Source organism: Sminthopsis crassicaudata, chromosome 2, assembly GCF_048593235.1.
Source record: "Sminthopsis crassicaudata isolate SCR6 chromosome 2, ASM4859323v1, whole genome shotgun sequence".
NCBI classification, from domain to species: Eukaryota; Metazoa; Chordata; class Mammalia; order Dasyuromorphia; family Dasyuridae; genus Sminthopsis; species Sminthopsis crassicaudata.
In genome coordinates this window covers 252,572,335-252,594,563 of record NC_133618.1, presented here as the reverse complement: position 1 = coordinate 252,594,563, position 22,229 = coordinate 252,572,335, and the positions used below count along the sequence as shown (strand labels likewise).

General features: G+C 33.6%; 1 protein-coding gene across 6 annotated transcripts in view; it reads left to right on the top strand.

Moving 5' to 3' along the window:
• DIDO1 (death inducer-obliterator 1) overlaps window positions 1-22,229 on the top strand; it is a 60,065-nt gene that overhangs the window by 23,929 nt on the left and 13,907 nt on the right. For 5 of the 6 annotated variants that reach the window (XM_074288807.1, XM_074288806.1, XM_074288810.1 and 2 more), the window contains exons 6-14: window positions 569-782; window positions 14,318-14,798; window positions 15,113-15,272; window positions 17,398-17,514; window positions 17,885-17,989; window positions 18,615-18,747; window positions 18,917-19,460; window positions 20,698-20,851; window positions 21,751-21,840. In XM_074288807.1, coding sequence (XP_074144908.1) covers window positions 569-782; window positions 14,318-14,798; window positions 15,113-15,272; window positions 17,398-17,514; window positions 17,885-17,989; window positions 18,615-18,747; window positions 18,917-19,460; window positions 20,698-20,851; window positions 21,751-21,840 — 1,998 coding nt within the window. The remainder of the gene's footprint in view (window positions 1-568; window positions 783-14,317; window positions 14,799-15,112; window positions 15,273-17,397; window positions 17,515-17,884; window positions 17,990-18,614; window positions 18,748-18,916; window positions 19,461-20,697; window positions 20,852-21,750; window positions 21,841-22,229) is intronic. The other variant, XM_074288811.1, reaches the window with a different exon arrangement.

Genomic DNA, 22,229 nt, shown 5'->3' with positions numbered 1-22,229 from the left:
TTGTGTTGCATAGATATTGATGTGTATAGCTATTTCCAAATCACATCTATTCTAAATGGTCAGTTAGCCTGTCCAATAACTTCTGGAGACAGCCATTCCAATTTTGGACATTTTTATTTTGAGGAAATTTGTCCTTGTATTAAGCTGAAAACTGACTTTCATTGTGCTTTTTGCTTCTAGTAATTCCTTCTAGGACAAAGCAGAAAATTCTAATCCACTCACATTGGTGACTCCACAGATAACTTGAAATTTTTAGTCATTTCCTTTAGAAAAAATTTGAGTTCTTCATCTTTGACATGTTCCAGTATGTGAATATCAAAATGTGCCATCCAAAGTTGAACATACTACTTCAGATTTGGTTTGATCAATACAGAAGGACTGCCATTTCATCCTCCTGTATATAATGAATCGCATTATTTTTGTTGCTATTAAATCATACTATTAAGTAGTAGTTTTAACCAATTAACTGCTCCCAGAAACATAGTATTGTGATATAAAATTGAAATCAAGTATGTCATGACTTTAATCAATTTTACAAATGGTGATTAAGATTTTACTGATTATACAGGCAGGTATTAAAATTTCTTCTGTGCAGAAGAGACCAGCTCCTGACAAAAAAGAAAACATTGCAAAGAAAACTCTGGTGACAACACCTAGGAATGAAGGACTTGTTAAGGAAACTACTTCAGAAAGCAGCACACCATCCTGGGCAAGCGATCACAATTACAATGCAGTAAAGCCAGAAAAGACTGCTGCCATTTCATCATCACTGTTATATAAATGTATGTATCACACAGGGATTTGTCTCATCAATCCTTTACGTTCTATTCTAAATAGCCACCCAGTTTTGGCTTGTCCAAGATTTGGAAGTTTAATCGTGTTTTTATTCTGCTCTTAAACACTTTCTTCACCTTCAATAATTCATATACATGTATACATATAAGGAATTTTCAAGGTCCAATCCACTTCTAGTCTTTTGTGACTTGTTTTGAGAAAAAGAAAATGTGAACCTATAACACTCACACATCCACACGCACATACCACTCACAAAACAGTTTTCCACACATGGTTGCTGAATGTTTGTCCTTGATGATTGACTTCTTAAAAGCTATTTTCAGTAGGTGGTAAGTATAGTAATGTCAGCAAATTTTGCCTTAATAGGTTCAACACATCATCCATGTTCATCAGTGCTCAATACCAACAATAATTTTCTTGCTGTACTATTAGCTTTCTTCCACAAAAGTCCTCTAACACTTCATCGTGGTGTGGAGGTGACCTTGAGTTCTTGAAGGCTATGCCATTCAGTGGTGGAATGCAAGCTCTGGCAGCCCCTACCAAGCTGGAAAGGCTTCGAGAGTGTGGGCCCAGCGACGGACGGACTGTATGTCTGCTGTCCAAGGACCAGCCTAGCTAAATTCGGAGAGGTTCTTCGCCAGATTGGCCATAGGCTGACGAATTTTTCGGCCAGTTACTCGCAGACCATCTACCAAGTCCTAGAGGGGTTGGGATCTGTGTCGGGGAAGAAAGCACTCAAACCAACAAAATCACAGATCTTTAAAAGCACATTTAGCTTTTTAATTTATTTTTATTATTTTTTTTTTTTTTTGCACATGTCAGCAGCACATAATCAACAATTCTAATGACTTACACATTTTGGAAACTTTCTGCAAATAACCCGAGATGATACTCTGCTTATATTTATTCAAGATTTTCAGGTTTAACTTTTTATTTCTGACCGGGCAGATGAGAGGGGTTTATTTTTGAGTGTCTAATTCATATACTACATCTATTTACATAAACACTCGATTTTACAGAAGATCTGATTATAGTATACATATTAAGGTAAGTGAATAATAGTGTATATTTTCTGGATTATAGAAAATAGTAATGAAGGTTAAGAAAAAACTAGCTTTCTATTATCAAGTATTTCTGGATCTCTATCCCCTGCTTTTCTAATCCTCAGCTCTTGGAATGTAAGAATTAAGTTTATCCTTATGACATTCAAATGCATTCTTAAAACTATAGCATCTTACATCTGTTTTGTCAACAGATGGTATATACTTGTATCACTCTACAATGGAACAGTTATTTTAAACTGGATAGGCAAAAGGGAATAAAAGCACAATACACAATCACCTTGTTTTTTGATGACAGACTTTGACAATGCATCTGATTCTACTGGAATTTTATTTCTGAATCCTTGGAACCTCATCTGTGCTTTATTAGTAACTGTTTATAATACCAGAAGGCCGTCTGCATAGAAAGGAAAATAGATCTTAGTTCTCTTTCTCCACTGTGTCTGTTGTTTCCACCCCCATTACCCTCATTCTAAAATCCTATAAAAGAATGAAAATAAAAATTCCCAGTCACAGATTGGGGCTGTAAGAGAGAGAGTAGACCCCACTGGAATTCAATAAGTGCAGAATTATATGAGATGAGATCCATCTATTTCTCTACCCTCTTTCATGCCTCTTATCCAAAAAATTTTTTTAGTGAGGTGGGGGTTATATGCGTGATGCACAACTCACATGTGTTGTTTTCAGTTACCATAAATGAACAGGAAAAGGTCAAATAACCAGTAGGAGTAATTCTTAAAAGGATTATGTACTGATTATTCAGTTGTTAGAATGGAGAGGGAGGGGGAAGTAACTGAGGATAGTTTTGAGAAAAGGTCAATGGAAAAGGGAGAATGGGCAAAAAAGGGGGTGGGGTGGGAAAGGGAAGGTCGGTTATTATGTTTCTTGTTACTCCAGGCAGCATTGGATTTGAAGCTAGAAGACCTGGATTTGAATCCTTATTCTGCTACTTCCTGTGTGATCTTGGTCAAGTCACCTTCACACCTCTGGGCCTCACTTTTTCCTCAAGTGTAACATGAAAGGGGGTTGGACTAGATAATCTCTTAAAGATAATCCCTTTCAGCCCTACACCCTATGAACCTCCATGACCATACCAGGGAGTAAAATACATAAAATCACTCGTGTCACTGCTACTAAACTCTTCTGGCTCATATACTGGTGACCATCCATGACTCTTCTCTCCTTTTACTAAAACTGAAGTGTAGTGTGTTGTGATAACAACTATGGATTAGATCATCTTCAGTGTAGAATCTCATACATAAAGAGGGGAGAGCATATAGAGTAACACCTATAAATTACCAGCAGAGTATCTTCGCTATTTACAGATTTTTCATCTGAATAGTTGACTAGCTCTCAATGCATGTATTACAAAAGCATTTGAAGGCACTTGTTTGGGGGTTTTGGAAAATGCTCTCAATTCCCTTTCCTAAACAATATTGAACATGGGTGGTTATGGCTACTGCAACTTATGTGTTCTGGGCTGCACATAGATGAGAAATTTATTCTTCTGGTGAAGAGGAGCAATGATTCCATAAATAGAAGCTTCTAATTCTGCTGTCCTTTTTAAAATTAAATGTCAAGCAGGGTGGCAAGTAGATAGAGAACTGGAAGATCTGAGTTCAAGTCATCTGAAGGATACTGTGCTCCTGTGGGAACTCAGACTAAACTTACAGAGAAGTTACCCATCTGCCTTGATAGGAATTATCTGAAAGGAAGTTATAATGAAATTACTAATGTAGTGAAAAAAATTAAACAGTTAACCTGAACAGTATTAACTCTTGTTTAGGGTTTTGGTGATAACTAATTTTCAAATTGCAGATGTGGGTCTTTTTCTCATTTGTGTGAAGTTGGTTTCTATTTGTGTATTCCTTTTTGTTTTTCCACTTATCCTCCATTGTTTTGTAAGGCAGAGTTGAGAGTTTTCTTAAATTCTTGATTGCCTACATCCCCCTCTTAAGTAATTTAGAACTTTAAAACTTACAAAGGCACATTTCTTTCCTACTTTTTTTTCTTTTTCCCAGTTTCATTGGGCTTATTCATATCTCTGGCATGGTGAACACACACTGCTTAACACAAAAATGAACTTTAGACAACCTTCCAAAATTCTGCTTTAGATCTGAGCTATCCTCAAAATATAGGAGCCAGATGAATTTCTTTGCTTTTAAGAAGGAAAAATGGGGGTAGGTGGGAAAGCTGCATGTTTGACAGAGGACATTGGACCCCACATTTACCCAAGATCTACAGAAATGCATCAAAGAATCCTCTGGAAAGGTTCAAAGAGTGAGTTGCTCACATCTGACTAGAACACATCTGGGCCCTGTACCTGGGGGTGGTGGGAGTGCTAGAGGCCAGTCCCGCTCTCCCTCTTGCCCAGTCTCTACCTCTGTGGTTACAGGGAGTGGAACACAAGTTGGAGCAGGTACAGTGTTAGCAGAGGGCTCTCAGGAGTCCTAATAGGTTGGCTGCTGCTGCTGCCTACTGCCCCAAGGACTTCTTTTCAAGTTGCTGTGCTAGTAAAAGTGAATCTGCATGAGCTGGAAGAGTGAAGTGCGCTTCTATAGTTGGGGTAAGATTTCGCTGAAAAGAGTAGGTGCCAGGTTGACTTGGCACACAGGATTTGTCCAGCCCTGATCTACGGTAACATTTTACATTGTTTTGAAAACTTTTTAAAGCTTTACATACCATATTCAGATTTTTAACTTAAGATAATTTTTTTTAATGTAAGCTGCTTTAAAAAAAAAAAAAAGGTACCAGATATAAAGTGATAAGGAAAAAAATAGATTTTTCAGTACCTCTTATTTCTGATTGTCCCCCATTAACCAAGGTGTGTCAAATCCCTCTCTTGCATTTTAGAGGACATTAAATTTCCTTTCTGTATATTCCACTGTTGAAATCTATTAAGTGGACAACCTCCATACAAAAAAACTTTGAGGGTAAGTCCCTCAAAACAGGTTTCACTGATAATGAAAATTCTGTAACAGTGATATTTAAAAAAAAAAAAAAAAAAAAACCTTTGTGGAAGGACAAGCATGATAAATAAACCTGATTGGTTTATTCAGGATCTGGTTTGTATAATATATTTGGGTTGGTTGTTCGCAGTGAAATAAAGGTAATTTTGCTATTTGTGTGGAATGGGAGATTGGCTAGAATGGGGGTTTATTGATTTAGACAATGTAGTTGAAAACACAATGCGTCTCAGTACAGGAGTCATTCCAACTCGGCTCACTAGAAATGTGAGCTGAGCAAATCACTTCTCAAGCCCATAAGTTTCATCTGTAAACAGAGATCGAAAAACTAGATTAATTCTGAAATATATCAACATTTTTTTCTGTTCAGCAACCAGGTACCTGTCTACACAAAAGTGCTCTGTAGAGCACTGAGGTAGTAGAATGCATGAAAAGTTAATAAAACTCAATTTCATTGAACTAATTTATATGGAGTTAGGACAGGCTGTGATAGGCACACTTAATATGTGAGTATTAGAAACTCGAGGGTTTTTTCCAGGTTATCAGGGTAAGGGAGGTCAGGAAATTTTAATGGAAGATTGTATTTGAGCAAGTGAAGGGCCAAGAGATAGGGAATCTACATTAAGAGGGAATAGTAAGGGAGTGCAGGAAAACAGACTAGTTTGGCTAAAATTGGGAGTAAAGCAATAATACAGGAGGGGGGAATGGCAGCATAGTACATTGGGTATTTAATGCTGGGCATGGAACTTTTTTAAAGACTTAAGATTTTCATTGGTCCTTATGCCCCAAAATAATTGAATTTTTTTCCTCCATTGGTAGGTTATATTTTTCTGATAGAGGATTTAAGACTTTATTTTCAGGTGTTTTTTCTTTTTTGTTTTTTTTTTAAACAATACACAAGAGAAAAAATTGGGCATCCTATGTAGAAAAGATAAATTCACCATTAACTATAAGTTGAAATCAACACATTTGACCTATTTATGCCTCAAATCCTATTTTTTTAAATTGAAAGAAGAGAAAGGGGGGAGGGGAAATCTGTACCGGTTTTAGGACTATGCTTATCTTGGTGTGTGTGTGCATTAGGAATATTTAAAGTTTACTTTAAAAACATTTTGATAAGTGTTCACAGAAGTTTAGTAACTAGTATTTCATGTTTTCTTACATAAGTGGGCTACTTATATTTTAAAAGTAGTATCAACAGGAAGGGAGTTATATTCCTGAATTAGAGCTTCTAAAATCATAGAAGCTAGAAGCAAACTTCTAAGCCTGAATTTTTGCCCCTTTCATTATTACTTAAATGGAAGGTTGAGGGGCTTTGAGGAGGAATAACCAGAAGGGGATTCAGGAGGAAGAAAAAAAGGTAAATTATAACATTATAAATAGTAGTATATAATATACATTAAGATGTCATTTAGGCTTTTCTAGACTTCTCAGGAAGTGACCTATTTAAAAAGCCCTAATTGAAATGACCAGTTAACTATAATTACTATATAGTTTTAAACTTGGTGGTGCTAAAGTTGGCTACAAATTGTAAACACTCAGATTAGCAGTTTGTAGTCTTTCCTTTAATCTTCTCAAACACACAACCAAGTAAAGAGAAGATCAATCTGGGACCTTTATTGAGAAGAGATAAATTAGATTTTTATTTCCATCTTGAAGTAAAAAAAAAAAAATACTCAAACTGCCTGTATTAATGGAATATTTGTCCCAGTAATAGAGTTCATAGTAGGAAAGATTTAGAACTGAAAGGGAGCATGAAATTCATCTAATCTAAATTTACCTTCATTTCACAATGTGATGACAAGATTGATTTAAGAATTAGGGTGCTTTACACAAGTGTTCTCATTTGATTATTTTTGGCACATATATGGATCCTCAATATTTGGTGATTGGCAATCCTCTAAGGAAAATGCTGTTTTCCTTTGCAAATTTAAGGCAACCTAGGCCCAAGGAGCTTGAGTAGTCCGAGGTTTCACAAGTTAATAGAACCAGGTTTTAAATACCTAAGTTCTCTGAGGTATTCTTTCACCAAATTCTCTTTTTTTCAAAGTAACATGGTACAATTGTAAAAAGAACAGAAACTAGCGAATTAAGATTGTTCAAGTTCCCCTAATGTTTGTCACAGCTTTTTTACTCTATATATATTTAGATGTTTATCCATGCAGTTTATCCATGCATTCCTTGAATCTATTGGAGTAGTAAATATATTTTTAAAAGAAAATTATTTCTAATGAATAAAAACGAATTTAGAAAAATGTAGGCTGAGATGCTGCATCTCACATGGTATTTAATGGACTTGCTCCTCAGCACAGTCCACTGCACAGAGTGGGGCTTAAAAAAGATTGACAGTGCTCTGTGGAAAACTTTGACCAAAAATTGCAATTGTAGTTCCCTTTTTGCTTTTGTAAAGTTTCTTCCTTAGATATTACATAAACTAAATCACTGATTCTGCTTTGTCATGTACAGGAATTGGTTTAGCTTTTTATTTCCACTAATGGTTTTTAAGATTTTGAAACAGTTGACAAAATATTTCAGCTTGAAGGGATCTTAGAAATCACGAAGAAACTGAGGTATGGAGAGATTGCTTCTGGTTACACACTTGACCCCAAAAGTCACAAAAAACTATCCAGGCTCTTGCCACTTTTACCATCTGGTTTGGTATTTCACCAAAGAAAAAGTTTTAATGCTTTTTCAGATTTGGTCGTTCAATAACTTAAGTATTGATAACAAATTATGTAAGTTTCTCATGGGTAGTTTTATAGTACAATGTGTAATATGTAGACTCGTAGATTTTTGAAGGTAGATCATCTGAATTAAGATCCTTGCTCTAGCAATTAACTTTGTGACCATGGGATAAGTTACTAGACAAGTTTAGGCCTGTTCGTTTAGGAAATGGAGAGATTAAAGGACTCCATTGGTTTTATGTTTAAAACCATTATTACTAGAACTAATTCTAATAGATCTGACATTTCCTGTTAGTGACTACCAGTTTTGATTCTAAAAACCTGAACAAATAGTGGTAGTAATTAATAGATATGGTTATTTTCAATTAATATTACTAGTGTATTTATCTCTCTACCCTACCTCCATTCAATAAAGCATAAGGCTGGGTTACAAGAGATTTAAAAATTTTGTGACACTAGTACCACTTAAGATTAGTTGATAGAATCCCAGTTTTACAAAATATAGTCAGATAATTGTAGATTAACAATTAGAACAAAATTTGGACTAAGGTCTTTGGTTCAAATAGTTTGATTTGCTATCTATTGGCACGTGAATAAATCATACACAGTAGGCCTCAAAAGAAGTTAGATCTCTGAGGTATTTTAAGGTGTTTTGTTTTTTCCAACCCCTTATTTTCCATTCTTTCCAACTATTTCATGTATTAAAAAAATTGTTAATTTTTAATTCTGAAGTTTGTATTTCTTCTGGTGTTTGGAAAAATCACTGATAATTCTGTAAATGCTCTTAGTTCTACAGTGCTTTTAATAGAGAAAATACTTTAGCACTTTTAAAAAATAGGCTTCATTTGGGTACTTATGTGTATAGCTTCACTAAAGTCCTGATGCCTTCTGATATGGAGGTAAGCCTGAGTTCTCTCAAGCTTATGCCAGCCTAACAAATTAGTAGTTTTCTGCTATCATGCTGGATAGTTTTCCAGTATGGTACTCTGTGTGCATATATACCTAAGTTCTGGAGAAGCTAGTTATGACAATGTTGTCTAGTGGGCATTTATTTTAGCCTTTAATTCATGAAAACTTTCTACTTAAAGGGTGGAATACCTAGTGATCTGGGTTTGGGAATTGATATTGAACAGCTCAGATAATGAGAGTCTGGAATTCCTCCCTCCCCACTTTAAAAACTGACACTGTCAGGAGAACTTTTGTTATTGAGACTTGTGTGCTCCCCAAGGGAATCAATCTCATTTGGAGCTGAGACAAAGTCTTCAGTTCTCAGTGTTCTCCACCTCCTAGTCACTGCTAACTTGTTCAGTCCTATGAGGTAGGCAGATGAGAAGCCAGTGAGCAGTGCTGACTTAAAGGAAACAAAATTAAGATCACCATACGGCAAGAGCAGCAGCAAATCAAACCTTCAAGCCAGGTTTGGCTCAACACTACTAATTAATAGAATTACCACATTTCCATTAGATTTTCAATCCATATTTTAGCCTTGATTCCTATAGCTTTTAAATAAAGGCAGAAAAGTTTGAAATCCATGTTGTGATCCATTGCTACACTTAAGTCAACATTGATAGAAGATTGATGAACCAAGGGGTTTGGGGTGGGGACATCTGAAGGAATATTGTATACTTAGTAAATTAATAGATCCTGAATTTCCTATAGCTCTCTATGAAAGTTTTCTGTGGGTTAGGGGATGGAGGGATTTGTTCGGTTTGTGCCTCTTTGGTTGAAATAGAAATTAAAATTGTCTTGCTTTAGGAATTTAACATAAAAGAAACTTGAAAGCTTTAATAAGATTTTCTCTTGATTATTTGATTTGGGTTTTGTCTGCCTCTGAATTATCATAATCACTTAGATGTGTGTTGACTTTAAAGTTTGGCACAGTACCGGGAGTATTCTACAACAGGCTATTTTAACCATTCTTAATTTTGCTGCAATTGGGACAAGAAAAATCTTAAAATATACATTTTTACTTTGAAACAAAAATGGAGCTAAAATCCTTAGTGCAAATCTTCCTGTAGTATTGAAACTTGTGCAATCAATACTCATTTTTCAATGGTGATGTAGGATTGTAACAGAAAAATCCAAATATTAATACATTACCACCAAATTTTTAAGTCCTTAAGTCTGTTTCATCCTCATGTGCTTACTAAAGAGGAGTTAGGGAGCTAAATTGGCAGTAAAAGGTTTGAAACATTGGCTTATTTCCACTGCCAAATAAGACTTGAATGAATAAATGTTTTTCAAACTTTTATGTATTATATAGCCACTATAGCTCATTTACCTTGTCACTTTCTCAGTTTTAAGAAGCCTTTTCAAGTGAATGACCTAGAGATAGGATGAAAAGACATGTTCAAATCTGGCCTGACATCTGGACATGTTACTTTAATTTCTCCTTTTTTCAGTTTTACCTGAACTAAATTTAAAAGGAGGTAAATAGCATTTACCAAAGCAAAATAAGATATTTTAAAAGTTATTTGCAAATTTCAAAGCACATGTAAATATTAAGTATTTGTAATTTTACTTTGAATGTAATTTTCTCATATTAAAGGAAAATAAGCTGATTATAAAAGTCAACCAAGCATATATTTAAAAATCTTAATATGCAATGGAATATTAAAGCTTGCAAGATCCCTTTTTGTAGTTTCTAGATGAGGAAAGTTAAGATCTAAAAAGTGACTACTGAGCACAATAGCATGTTTGGACCATCCTCAGATTTGTAGACTCTTGATCTTTCCTTTTTGTTCCCAAATTTTCCTGTCTTGCCTCCAAAAATTAAAATAATTGGAATATAGATATTTCTTTAGGGTTTTTCAAAACTATATGTGGAGGACTTTCAATAATTTTTCTAAGGAAATCAACTTTTTTCTAACCATTAGTATGTAAAAAAGGTTGTTTTCTAAGTTCCATGCATTTCTTTGGGATTGGGGCAATTTTGAGAAGTAGTATGCAGAAATTACATGTCCAAAAAATTTATCACATTAGTTAATATGAATTGAATTAGTTGATTATTGAAATAAGATAATAAGATCAAGTTGGTATTTTTTTTTTCTTTAAAAAAAATTGTTATTCATGAAACTTGCAGATTCCAAATTAATACATCTGAATCATGGCAGACTTGTTCACTTTCATAAAGGAAGTTCAATAGTATTTTGTGGTTATTTGGCTATTTTATTATACTTTATTATGAAAACTTTATCCATGGACATTTTCTTTCCCCTAATCTACCCTTCTATCTAAATGACCATTTAATTTCTTTTAAAATTTTAAACTCTAAAAGGGTACCTACAAGATTTTCATTATTTACTTAATAAATAGTAGTACCACATTATAATAGTTTTCTTTGAGCAAAAACTGACTTAAATGTTTAAGTAAGCTTTAAAGTAGCATGGTTCTTTTTCATTTGATGAGGATGGATAGAAGTCAACAGTGGAAAAAGTAATGTCAATATTTCAGTGACATTGCTAAAATTGGTGGATGTAAAATGGAGAAAGGAATGACCAAATAAAAGTTTGATTAAGCTATTACAACATTATTATATTAGATGATTCTGATTTCCAGTAAGTTGAATATTTAATATACTTTCATGCTATTTTCAAAAATTTTTTAAATTTTGAAAACAACACTGCCAAGATAGGAAAAATTGTTATTAATTACCCACTATTTTAATTACTAAACTGAATTTAAAAGGTGTCATCTAAAATTTTTAAATAAATTGAATGTGAGGTATAACTGTATACTTAAGCATAGTATAGATTTACGAGGCTGCCACCTCAATTTATAGATACTTTTGTTACACATAAAAAAATAAAATAAATTATTAGCTTTTCCCCTCTTCTAGGTAGAAATTATGTCCTAAATTGTTTTGACCTCTCCTATATACACTTTTAAGCACATTCAAACTTGTATTATAAATATACTTATTTAACCCTTATAAATTTCTTCAGGCCAGGAGCAGTCCCTTTTTAGGGTTAGTACAATCACTGCTTGTTGAATTCTTACCCAGTGTTTAAATCTATTAGTATTAAAAGTATTTTCTTAAACCTACCTACCCCTCCACCCCCATCATTAGCAATTTTAATTTTCATCTTATGTGGATTCGCATTTCATTTTATAATTGTCTTATGTGAATTTTTAATAAGAATTTTTAATAATAATTTTTAATGAGATGAGCAAAATGTTCTGCAGGAAATAGACATGAACACTTCTTTTGAATTAAGTGCTTACTATGGGCAGAATATTGTGAGTAAACATAATGCCCTAAAACAAAATAGCCTAAAGGTTACTGGAAATAGTAAGTTAATGATTCATTAAGTATAGGAAAAAAGGCCTTTTAAACTGAAAAGGCAGTATTGGAAAGTACATTTCCTGGCACATTTTTTTGTTAAATGTTTTGCTAGAAGCTAAAATAGGTTTGGATAAACTTACAGGCAATATAATTTTATATATATAAATACTATGCAGAAATCTCTCCTGGTTCTAATATGATGGAATCTTGAAATAGCTATAATATGAAATGAAGTTTTTCAAATTAGAAACATCACTGCTATGGTAAGACTGCCTTCATGCTCTTATAGACTGTTAAGTAGAAAGCAAGGCAGTATGGCATTGTTAAAAGATGCATCAGGATGAAGTGGGATCATGTCCCACCACTTAGCCATTGGCATGTGACCTTCAGCAAGTTACTCATCCTCCAGGCAACTTTGTGTTCAGACTAAAGTTACAGAACAGGTGTTGATCCATATTGACAGAGGACTCCTCTTCACCAAGAGTTCCATATAACACTTAAAATACTTTTTATCTGTAATGTCAATGATAAGTTGGCTAGGTATGGTATGTAACAGGAATATCTATTAAGTCCTTTTTAAAAATCTATATTAATATACACAAGTGTATTTAATATCCAGCTTGCCTTGAAACAGGCTATTCCCCTCTGGATAAAATGACAGACACTGGAGAATTCCTATCTTCTTACCCAGCTTCTCTATGAAACTGAGACCAAACTGAAAATTTGTTCTCTGCCTGATTCCTGATACAGTATCAGCTTGCAGATTTCACCCATTATTTGAACTGTGGGTGTCAAGTTTCCTCATCCATAAAATGAAGAGCATATGCTGTATAATAACTGATATTCTTTGAAGCTGTGAATTTTATTAACTCGTTCATGTTTAAGCTCTGATTCTACTTGGGTGCTGCTTGATTTAATTTCCCACTATTTTCCTTCACTAATTTGCTCATTAAGTGTATTCATGAAGAAAGTATGGATTCAATGACCCAATTCATTTCACATATCTCTTACCAGCAGCTATTTCACCATGAGTAAGACAATATAGATTATATAAAATCTCTGAAATAATTTGAATAGTATTTGTTCAGCATATAGGAATTGTTTTAATAAAATTATATTTAATACCCTTGTTCAGGTGGACAGTTCTGGCCCCATTTTGCCATTTTGTCAACTTCAACCCTTCTCTATATAATTTATCTGAATTTGAAAAGTACTATAGTTTCAGCCCTAGATTTCTCATCAATAAAAAGTATTATTTGGCGATATCAAACTAGTTGAATTGAGGAAGATGGCTAATGAAAATTTTTAAAGCACTGTATGGGAATTTTGACCTAAATTGACAAGAGGATATTTGGGTTAAATTATATTATCTTGATGTTACAATAGGTTAGCTGAGACCTTAGTACTTAGTTCTTATACAGACTTTTAAAAAGACTATGTACATATTCCTTATGGGGTCTATTGCACACAAGTTTGTTAACTTATATTGTAAATAGTATACTAATTCTCTCTGATTAGCAGTCAAATCTTAGCATGTAAAGAGGTCTTTTAAAAACGGAATTGTAAGATAATTTTTCAGACAGTATTTTTTACCTATCAACCTTTTCTAAATGATTAAAATTTGGAATTAGGAATTTCCATATGTAAAAAGGCCTTTCAAAATGAGCTCTTTTCTAAAATCCATATCTTTGGATTAAATTCTGATAAACTGATAATGTGAAGTTTTTAAGTTGAGAATTCCCTGGGGATTCTAATGGTTATATTTTTCTTCTTTTTTTCTTTTTATTTTTTTCCCTGGGGCTGGAGTTAAGTGATTTGCCCAGGGTCACACAGCTGGGAAGTGTTAAGTGTCAGACCAAATTTGAACTCGGGTCCTCCTGAATTCAAAGCTGGTGCTCTATCCACTGCGACATCTAGCTGCCCCCTGGTTATATTTTTCTATCTCAGTGTATTAGATGAATAACAGCCTAAGAATAAAAGAGAAAACATTTCTGAGAGCCTCAAAAAATGGTTGTGTTCAAGATTACAGCTGTTACGCTGTTTGACATTGTTCATTTTTAAAGCACTATACAAATATTTATAACTTAATAGTAACAATACAGAATTATTTGATACTACCATAGTAAAAGTAGTATAACAATTTTCTGCAACCTGTGAGAAAATTGGAAGTTCCTGGAGAAAAAATTGCATTGGTCCAGAATCCTTATTTTAGGTTTCACTGGTATTTTTATACAATAACAATTTGTAATCAGATCATCTACTTAATGAAATAACTCTTAAATTTTCATATTTTATATTCAATTGAAATTTTCCTTATCTTTCTGTAGTAGTACTAATGACAAATACTGATTTTGAAACTTCCTTCCTCATATTTCCAGAATTTGTTGCTAAGTCTTTGGTGTTTCTTGAGCTGCATTACATTATAAATTTTAACTTTTTTCTTATCATAGAGAAAATATTTTTAAAAATTAACTACTTCCAATTTTCTGATGTTACTCTTGACCCCTTTTCTTGTTTCTTTTGTAGCTATTAAAGAAGAGAAAAAGATGGAAGATAAAGTGGCCACACCTCTTCCTGTGACAAAGAAAGTCATTCCTTCAACTTCAGCTTCTGTTATTGGCAAACAGTCCTCTACTTTGCCTAGAAATATAGTCCCAAAGAAGTCCCCTTTTATTAATGCTTCAGTTACTAAGCAAGCTATTAAAAATTCACCTGGAGGCTTCAAAGGTGTTATCCCCAAGAAGTCATGGTTGTCTGGCAGTCCATCAGGCAGTGTTTCAAATACCAAACAGTCAGGACTGGCTTCTGCTTCTGCAGCATCAGCTTCTAAAAAACTAAATGTTTCTTCCACATTAGCTGGAGGGCCTAGAAAACCAGTACCACTTTCTGCTAGTCCCGCTTCCTCATCTACTCCAGGAAAATCAGGAGCTAGTCCCTCCCAGTCACAACCTAATTCTCAAATTCGACAGAATATAAGACGATCCTTAAAGGAGATTTTGTGGAAAAGGTGGGCTATTTTGATTTTGGGGGGGTATACGACTTAAACTATATGTTTGTAATGCATTACCTAATAAGATGGAAATAGAAAATATTTTTTCAACTACAAACTACAACCGATTTCATGTATCACACATACTATAATTTGATGAAAGTTTCTTGCCATGAAGCTTAGTGAACTTAACATTACATATGTTAGCATTGAAACTGAAGATAGAATTTTTTTTGGCACTTGATCTTTGGCAACTCCCAAGTATAAACCATTCTAATTATGCTAAACTTGGTGTTTTATGTAGTTTTTATCTTTCAATTATTCCATCACAGAGTCAATGATAGTGATGACTTAATCATGACAGAAAATGAAGTAGGAAAAATTGCTCTGCATATTGAAAAGGAGATGTTCAACTTATTTCAAGTTACAGATAATCGTTACAAGAGTAAATATCGCAGCATCATGTTTAATCTCAAGGATCCAAAAAATCAGGTTTGTGTGCTTCTTGACTATTGGGATATATTAAATCATTTTTCAGTCATGCCTGACTCTTTGTGACCCCATTTTGAGTTTTCTTGACAGAGGTATTGAGTTTGTTTGCATTTTCTCCAGCTCCTTTTACAGATAAAATGAGGTACGCAGAGTTTTAAGACTTTTGACAGGGTTACACAGCTAGTACATGTCTGGAACCCTGATTTTAATTCAGGAAAATGAGTTTTCCCTGACTCCAGGCCAGATACTCTATCCATTGTGCTACTCAGTTGTCCCACCTGTTGGGATAACAGTAATGTAAAAATAAACATTGATTTTGTAGTATTTTAATTGGAAAAGTATTAGGAAAGCTCCCACGGGCTTCAGTAAAAAACCATTAAGGGTCTAGTAGGTGCTAGGAATTAAAAGTGAAAAAAGTATACTGCTTCTGCTTTCAAGGAAGTTAAAAAGAATACTATATTACCTGTACAGAGAGAACTAGAGTGCAAGGTAGCATGTGAAGAGGGGAAAGGAGACATCACTTTTATCAGAGGATATGAGGAAATATTTCAGAGAAATAGTGGCAGTTAAGTTGAACCTCCAGGAAGGAATTTCAGTAAATCGATGTAAAAATAATGAATTTTAGACAGTACAACCTTGAGTCTGGAAATGCATTGGCAAAAGGGCAAGTTAAGAGGAAATAAGTCAATTTTGAAACATGAAATTAGGTTAGAAAGGTTTTTGGAACCAAATTATGGGGAGTCTTAATTGCGAAGCTTAATTGATAAAAAATTTAAGCCATAAGGAATAGGCAACTATTGAAGAATTTTTAGTGAGGATGGTTACTTAGATTGATTAAGGCATGTTGAAGATTAATTTGACCTTTGGCAAGATGAGAGTTAGAAAACAGTAAAAACAGACTATTAAAATAATCTAGGCAATGGTGTGGTGCTGGTGAGTCTCGGCTATGTGCAGATATATAGTGGAGAGAAAATGATAAGAACAGAGAAGGATGTAGGAGTAAGAAGATTTGACACCTGAGTTGAAAGAAGAAACACAAAGTCTGGATTTTTTTAACCTGATTGAGGTGTTGGTAATAGCAAATATGAGATAGAGAAATTAGTGGGAAGATCAAAGCTGCATATTGGTGGGATGAAGGACAGTGAATGCAAGGTGGCTTTCAAATTCAAGTAGAGATGCTTTAATAGACAGTTGTAAAATCAGATAAGAGATTAGGAGCATATAATGTATATTTCTGGAAGGTATTTATAGAGATATGTGAGTTAATGAAATCATATGTAGGGAAGAGGAACAATGATAGCTTTTGCAGGAACAGCCACTCTTGGAGGCCAGAGAAAATTTTATAAACTAGTCAAAGAGGCCAAGAAGGAATGGTCAGACAAGTAAATTAAACAAGAAAGCAAATATAATTGCAGCAAGTATAATATAGTGGTAGATGTTGTATTACACTGAAATCAATACATGTACATTGCTCCTATTCAGAACTGTACTACCTTGTTGGATTTGTTATATCCATAAAATTGTTGACAAAATGCTTCCCTTTCAATACTTTTTCATTCCTATTGCTACTCTAATTCAGGCCTTTTACAATAACATGATGGTATTAGTTTTTTCCTGGCATTAATTTTCCTTTGTCCAAATCATGTTATAGTTGTCTTTTTTTTTTTTTTTTTTCCCTAAAGGATCACCATAATTAGATCGTTGTGTTGCCCAGAAATATTTTGTAGCTTCACATTTTCCATTCAGTAAAGCAACACCATAGTCTAGCATTTGAGGCCTTTGCTTTGGTCCCAACCAATTTCTACTACTGAACCATACGGCTCAGCTAATCTGTACCCAAGCATACACATTATACCTTTCCATTTTGGTATTCTCCTGTTTTCAACATTGATCAATCAATATCCTATTCTCCTTAAAATCCCTTAATGATATGTGCTATTTCTTTGATCACCCTTGCCTGAAAGAATCTATTATTTTGTCCCATTAAAGAAGTGTTGCCATTAACATTTATTTACTTCTACTAGTACTTCTTGAGGGTAGAAATCTGTCCATCTTAGTATCATTTTGTACAGTACTTTGAAATACTGCTTCAAATATTTGATTAATATGAAGCATTTCTTTATAGGGACTTTTCCATCGTGTTCTTCGTGAAGAAATCTCTCTGGCAAAACTTGTGAGAATGAAACCTGAAGAACTTGTATCTAAAGAATTGTCAACCTGGAAAGAGAAGCCAACAAAATCTGTAAGTTTGAACTTAACAACTGTAAACCGTGTTAGATATTTAATTATTTTGTCTGAGAATAGTATAATGTACTTAAGTATTATTTTATCCTGTAATCATTGAAAGAAAGTTTTTTGGCACAATAATGGGAACTATACTGAACTTGGAAACCAAAATATCCAGATTTGAATATACCTCTATCTCTGTTATCTAATTAACTTGTGTAATTTTTGGCAAATCATTTAGCTTAAGATCCACTTTCTTCATTAAAAAGAGATGGGAAAAGTCATATAATACACTTCCTACCTTTCAAGATGTTGAAAGAATTAAAATAATAATTGAAAATTCTATGTGAACAATATTGGGTTTTTTTATGTTACTTTTCTTTTAGATGATAGAATCCAGAAATAAATTACACAGTGAAAGCAAGAAGTCTGCTATGAAACAGGAAGTCATACCAGATATGGAAGATTCACCACCTGTGTCAGACTCAGATGTTAGTATATCAAATCTTTGTCTTATATTTAAAGAATTCATAATTTGATTAATGTAGATAGTTGACAATCCCTTCATACATAAGAAGACAACACTGATGAGTTGCTCTAGCTGAAAGAGTTTATCAGCTGGTGGCCCATAGATTGTATTGTCTGAACTTGATTCATTTGTTCCTCCAATAACAGATACATCATCTTATCATTTGCACTATGCATATCTGTAGCCTTTCTTGCTTGTTGTAGAATATGTCCCAATTTAAACTTCTAGTATAACTTTTGATCAACTTAGTGGAATCAGTATAAGTTATTTCAGAAATTTGACAGCAGGATTCCTTACAAATTATGGTATTATAATAACAGCAATAACAATAATAAAAGTAAGCATTTATATAATATTTTGTAAAGCACTTTACAAATACCTCTTTTGATCCTTACACTAACCCTAGGAGCTAAATAGAATAATCTCTGTTTTATAAATGAAGAGGCTAAAACAGAAGTTAGATAAATTATCCAGTATTACGTATCTCTGAAGTCTTCTCTACTCAAGGGCCAGAATGCTGTCCTGATGTACTAGATTTTTATATTTAACTATAGAAAAATAGGATTATATTTTTGTTGTTTTTTTAGGAACAAGAATTAGCACGTGCTGTGCCTGAAAAAAGTAGTGCTCCTCTTCTTGATGTTTTTAGCAGTATGTTGAAAGATACAACAAGCCAACATCGGGCTCATCTTTTTGATTTGAATTGCAAAATTTGTACAGGTAAATAAAATTTGATGATTGACTCAAACATGAATGTAAGATTTTGATGGTGGAACTACTTCATTTCTTTTAAAAAAAAAAAAAAGTTATGTAATTTTTTTTTTTTTTTTTTTCACTTGGTTAGCATTTTGATAGGTAACAAAAGTTAATATCTTTATTCACTTTTCAGGTCAGGTCCCATCATCTGAAGATGAACCAGCTCCAAAGAAACCAAAATTGTCAGTTTCTACTAAGAAAATGGAATCAAAATCAAAATTTGACAGCTCTGGTTCTGGATCTATTTCTAATCCTCCTGATGAATTGATATCTGAAGCCATAGCTGAAAATCCTTCTGAACCAGAAGTTGAAAGTATTTCACAAATGAATTTAGAAAGAAATTATTTTCCTGTACCACTGGGGCATAGTATTGCGGAACCATCTTCAATAGAAGAAAGTTCATCATACCCAATCTCCTGCTCTGCTGGAGTTGTTACTACTGTAACAGTTTCTGGTAGAGATCCCAGAACAGCACTAAGCAGTTCAGCTGCTATCAATACCTCAGCCACACGTCTTAGCTCTGGCCCTCTGACTGACAAGCTTTTGACTGGAGAAATAAAGCAAGAAATGCTAAAACCTGTTTTGACACCTACAGCAGTTCCAAAATCTATATTGGCCAAGCCATCATCTTTGCCAGACTCAAGATACTTATCAGTTCCTCCATCACCAAATATTAAGTATGTACTAAAGATATAATTTTAAAGCAATAGTGTTCTTAAATATTTGGTTTATTTGTATATACTTTACATTTTAAGATTGATTTAATAGATTAAATGTAAAACTAGAAATTTGATAGCATAGAGTTTTAATGCTTATGCAGTTTATTTTTTTAACCTAAGTATTAAATATTTAGCAATAAGACAAATGTTTCACACTTGAGTCTGTAGTCAGTCAAAGCAACAATTTAAATTCTGCCCAAAAAGTGTCTTCCAGTCAGATTTTATTCATAGTAGTATAATAATGTCTAGGGTCTTGCACTTTGTATTGAATAGAGAACACATCTTTTGAGTGCTATAATTTTTAAAAGGGATATCAATGAGCTTCAAAGGCAGTCAAAGCCAGATTTAGTGGTTTAACACCTTTAATCCTTACTGGTAGAGTAGATTGAGGCTGTTGTAAGGTAAGGCTTTTAGATTGGATGAACTATGATAGAGCTAAAGCCAATCTTTTATCCATGTAATTAGCTCTCAAACACAATGGCTAAGAATGGGTAAACTGGCACAAGGGAGGGGAGTTGGGTAAAAGCTAAGTAGTGTGATATCTCATCAGAGGCTACCACATATCCAGCCTGCTCCATTTAAAGAGACCTTGTCTTAAAAAAAAGAAAGAAAAAAGGTTGCCCTCTAAATCATGTTTTAAGAGAAATTGTTATTTAACTTAGAAAATAAGATTGATAAGGAGATAATAGTTTTGAGATATTTGAAGCACAATATTACATGGAAGGATTAAATTTATTTTTGTGTAGCTATAAAAGGCAGAATTAGGAAGTTCTAGATGGGTACAATTCAATTCATTAAAAGAATATTGTTTTTAAAACAGCAGTCACAAAGTAGAATGGTTTGCTTTGAAACGTGAGTTTCCTTTCAGTGACAGTATTTAATGTGACTGGAATGACTATCAAATTTCTTATAGACAGGATTCTTAAACTGTATTAAGAGGTTGAATTAGACTTTTCATCTGCCTTAAACTCAGATTCTCTAATTCTATACATTCTTTAAAATTTAGTGCTATTTTATTAAAAATTGAAACTGAAGAGCATATTTTTAACATAATTAAGCTAAAGTAATTTTTGTGCTTAGAGCGCAACTTGTAAGTTAGGTTTTTCAAAAATCATTTTTAAAATCAAATAAACCAGGGAAAAATATTAAATTGTGTTTTTTTGTTTGTTTGTTTTTTTATGGTTTTGTTTTGCAGTATCCCAGAGTCTCGGTCCCCTCAAGAAGGAGATACTTCCCTCTTTCTTTCTCGTCTCAGCACCATTTGGAAAGGATTTATTAACATGCAAAGTGTAGCGAAGTTTGTCACTAAGGCATATCCTGTGTCTGGGTGTTTTGATTATCTCAGTGAGGTTAGAAAAGACTGTATAATTACTTGGTTTGTTATTCATGAAGACTTGTTCATATTGATAGTATAAAAAAACCCAAATTACTGCTCTTAACTGAATAAAACAGCATAATTTCTTTAGTTCTTATGGAGAACCATGATTTTATTGGTATGGCTATTTCTTCCACTAGAACATATTATAACCCCTTCACAATCTAAAAAAAAATTTTAGTTGTTGTGGTCACAATAGTTTCCTCGATATGTTGGTAATAAGCTTATCCATTTTAACTCATATATTCACAGTTCTCTTACTGTGGTAGGACTTGCTAGCATTGTTATAGAATGCCACATTACATTGAGGTAACAAGTAGGTGACCTAAAAGATATTCTATATAAGATGAAAATTTAAAGGTGTTACTAGTGGGGCAGCTAGGTGGCACAGTGAATACAGCACCAGCCCTGAAGTCAGGAGGACCTGAGTTCAAATGTGATCTCAGATACTTAACACTTCCTAGCTGTGTGACCCTGAGCAAGTCACTTAACCCCAGTTGCCTAAGGGGGGAAAAAACGTAACTAAGATGAGCAAGGAAGTAAAATGGAGTAAAAATGGTTTCATTCACAGGTTAGAATTTGGTCACTAGAATTGCCCATCTTCATTAAAGATGAAATATTTATTCACATCTAGTTAATACAGTAAATATATATATACCTGCTGTATGCCATTATTGGATACTATGTATTCAATTGCAAGCTCTTCATTTTATTACTCCATGTAATGTTTATATCCCTTGCATGGAACAAAGCTTTAAGTCAGTCTTCACTTTGCCTTAATGGCAAAAAGTTATCTGTGAGAATTAAAGTATTGAGTATTTTTTTGTACTTCTGTTTTAACTTCACTTAATTTTTCAAAATACTTTTATTTAGGACCTGCCAGATACAATTCACATTGGTGGAAGGATATCACCCAAGACTGTTTGGGATTATGTTGGCAAACTCAAATCTTCTGTATCAAAGGTATTTACTTGAAATCCATTCTATGCAGCAATAGCAAAAAAATAGTATTTGTTACTAAACATGTTGCCCATTTGTTTTTTCTGGTTTGGTCCCTATTTTGAGACCTATCAAAGACTTTGATGTGTGTTTTCAGTCTTTTAAAAAAATAGCCTTATAAAAGAAAAGTGGCAATTTGTTAGGTTAAATAGGCTACATGACTTCTCTGTTTTGGGGGGGCATAAAGAAGTCATTATCAGTTCTAGTATGTTAGCAATATATAAGATGTTTTTACCCCTCCCTTGCGGGGGGGAAGGGGAGAAGGAATTAGGAGTGAGAATTCTGAGACTTGATTAACCAATTTTAGTATTCCTATTTGGTGAACTCCTAAGAAAAACATAATTATGTAAACT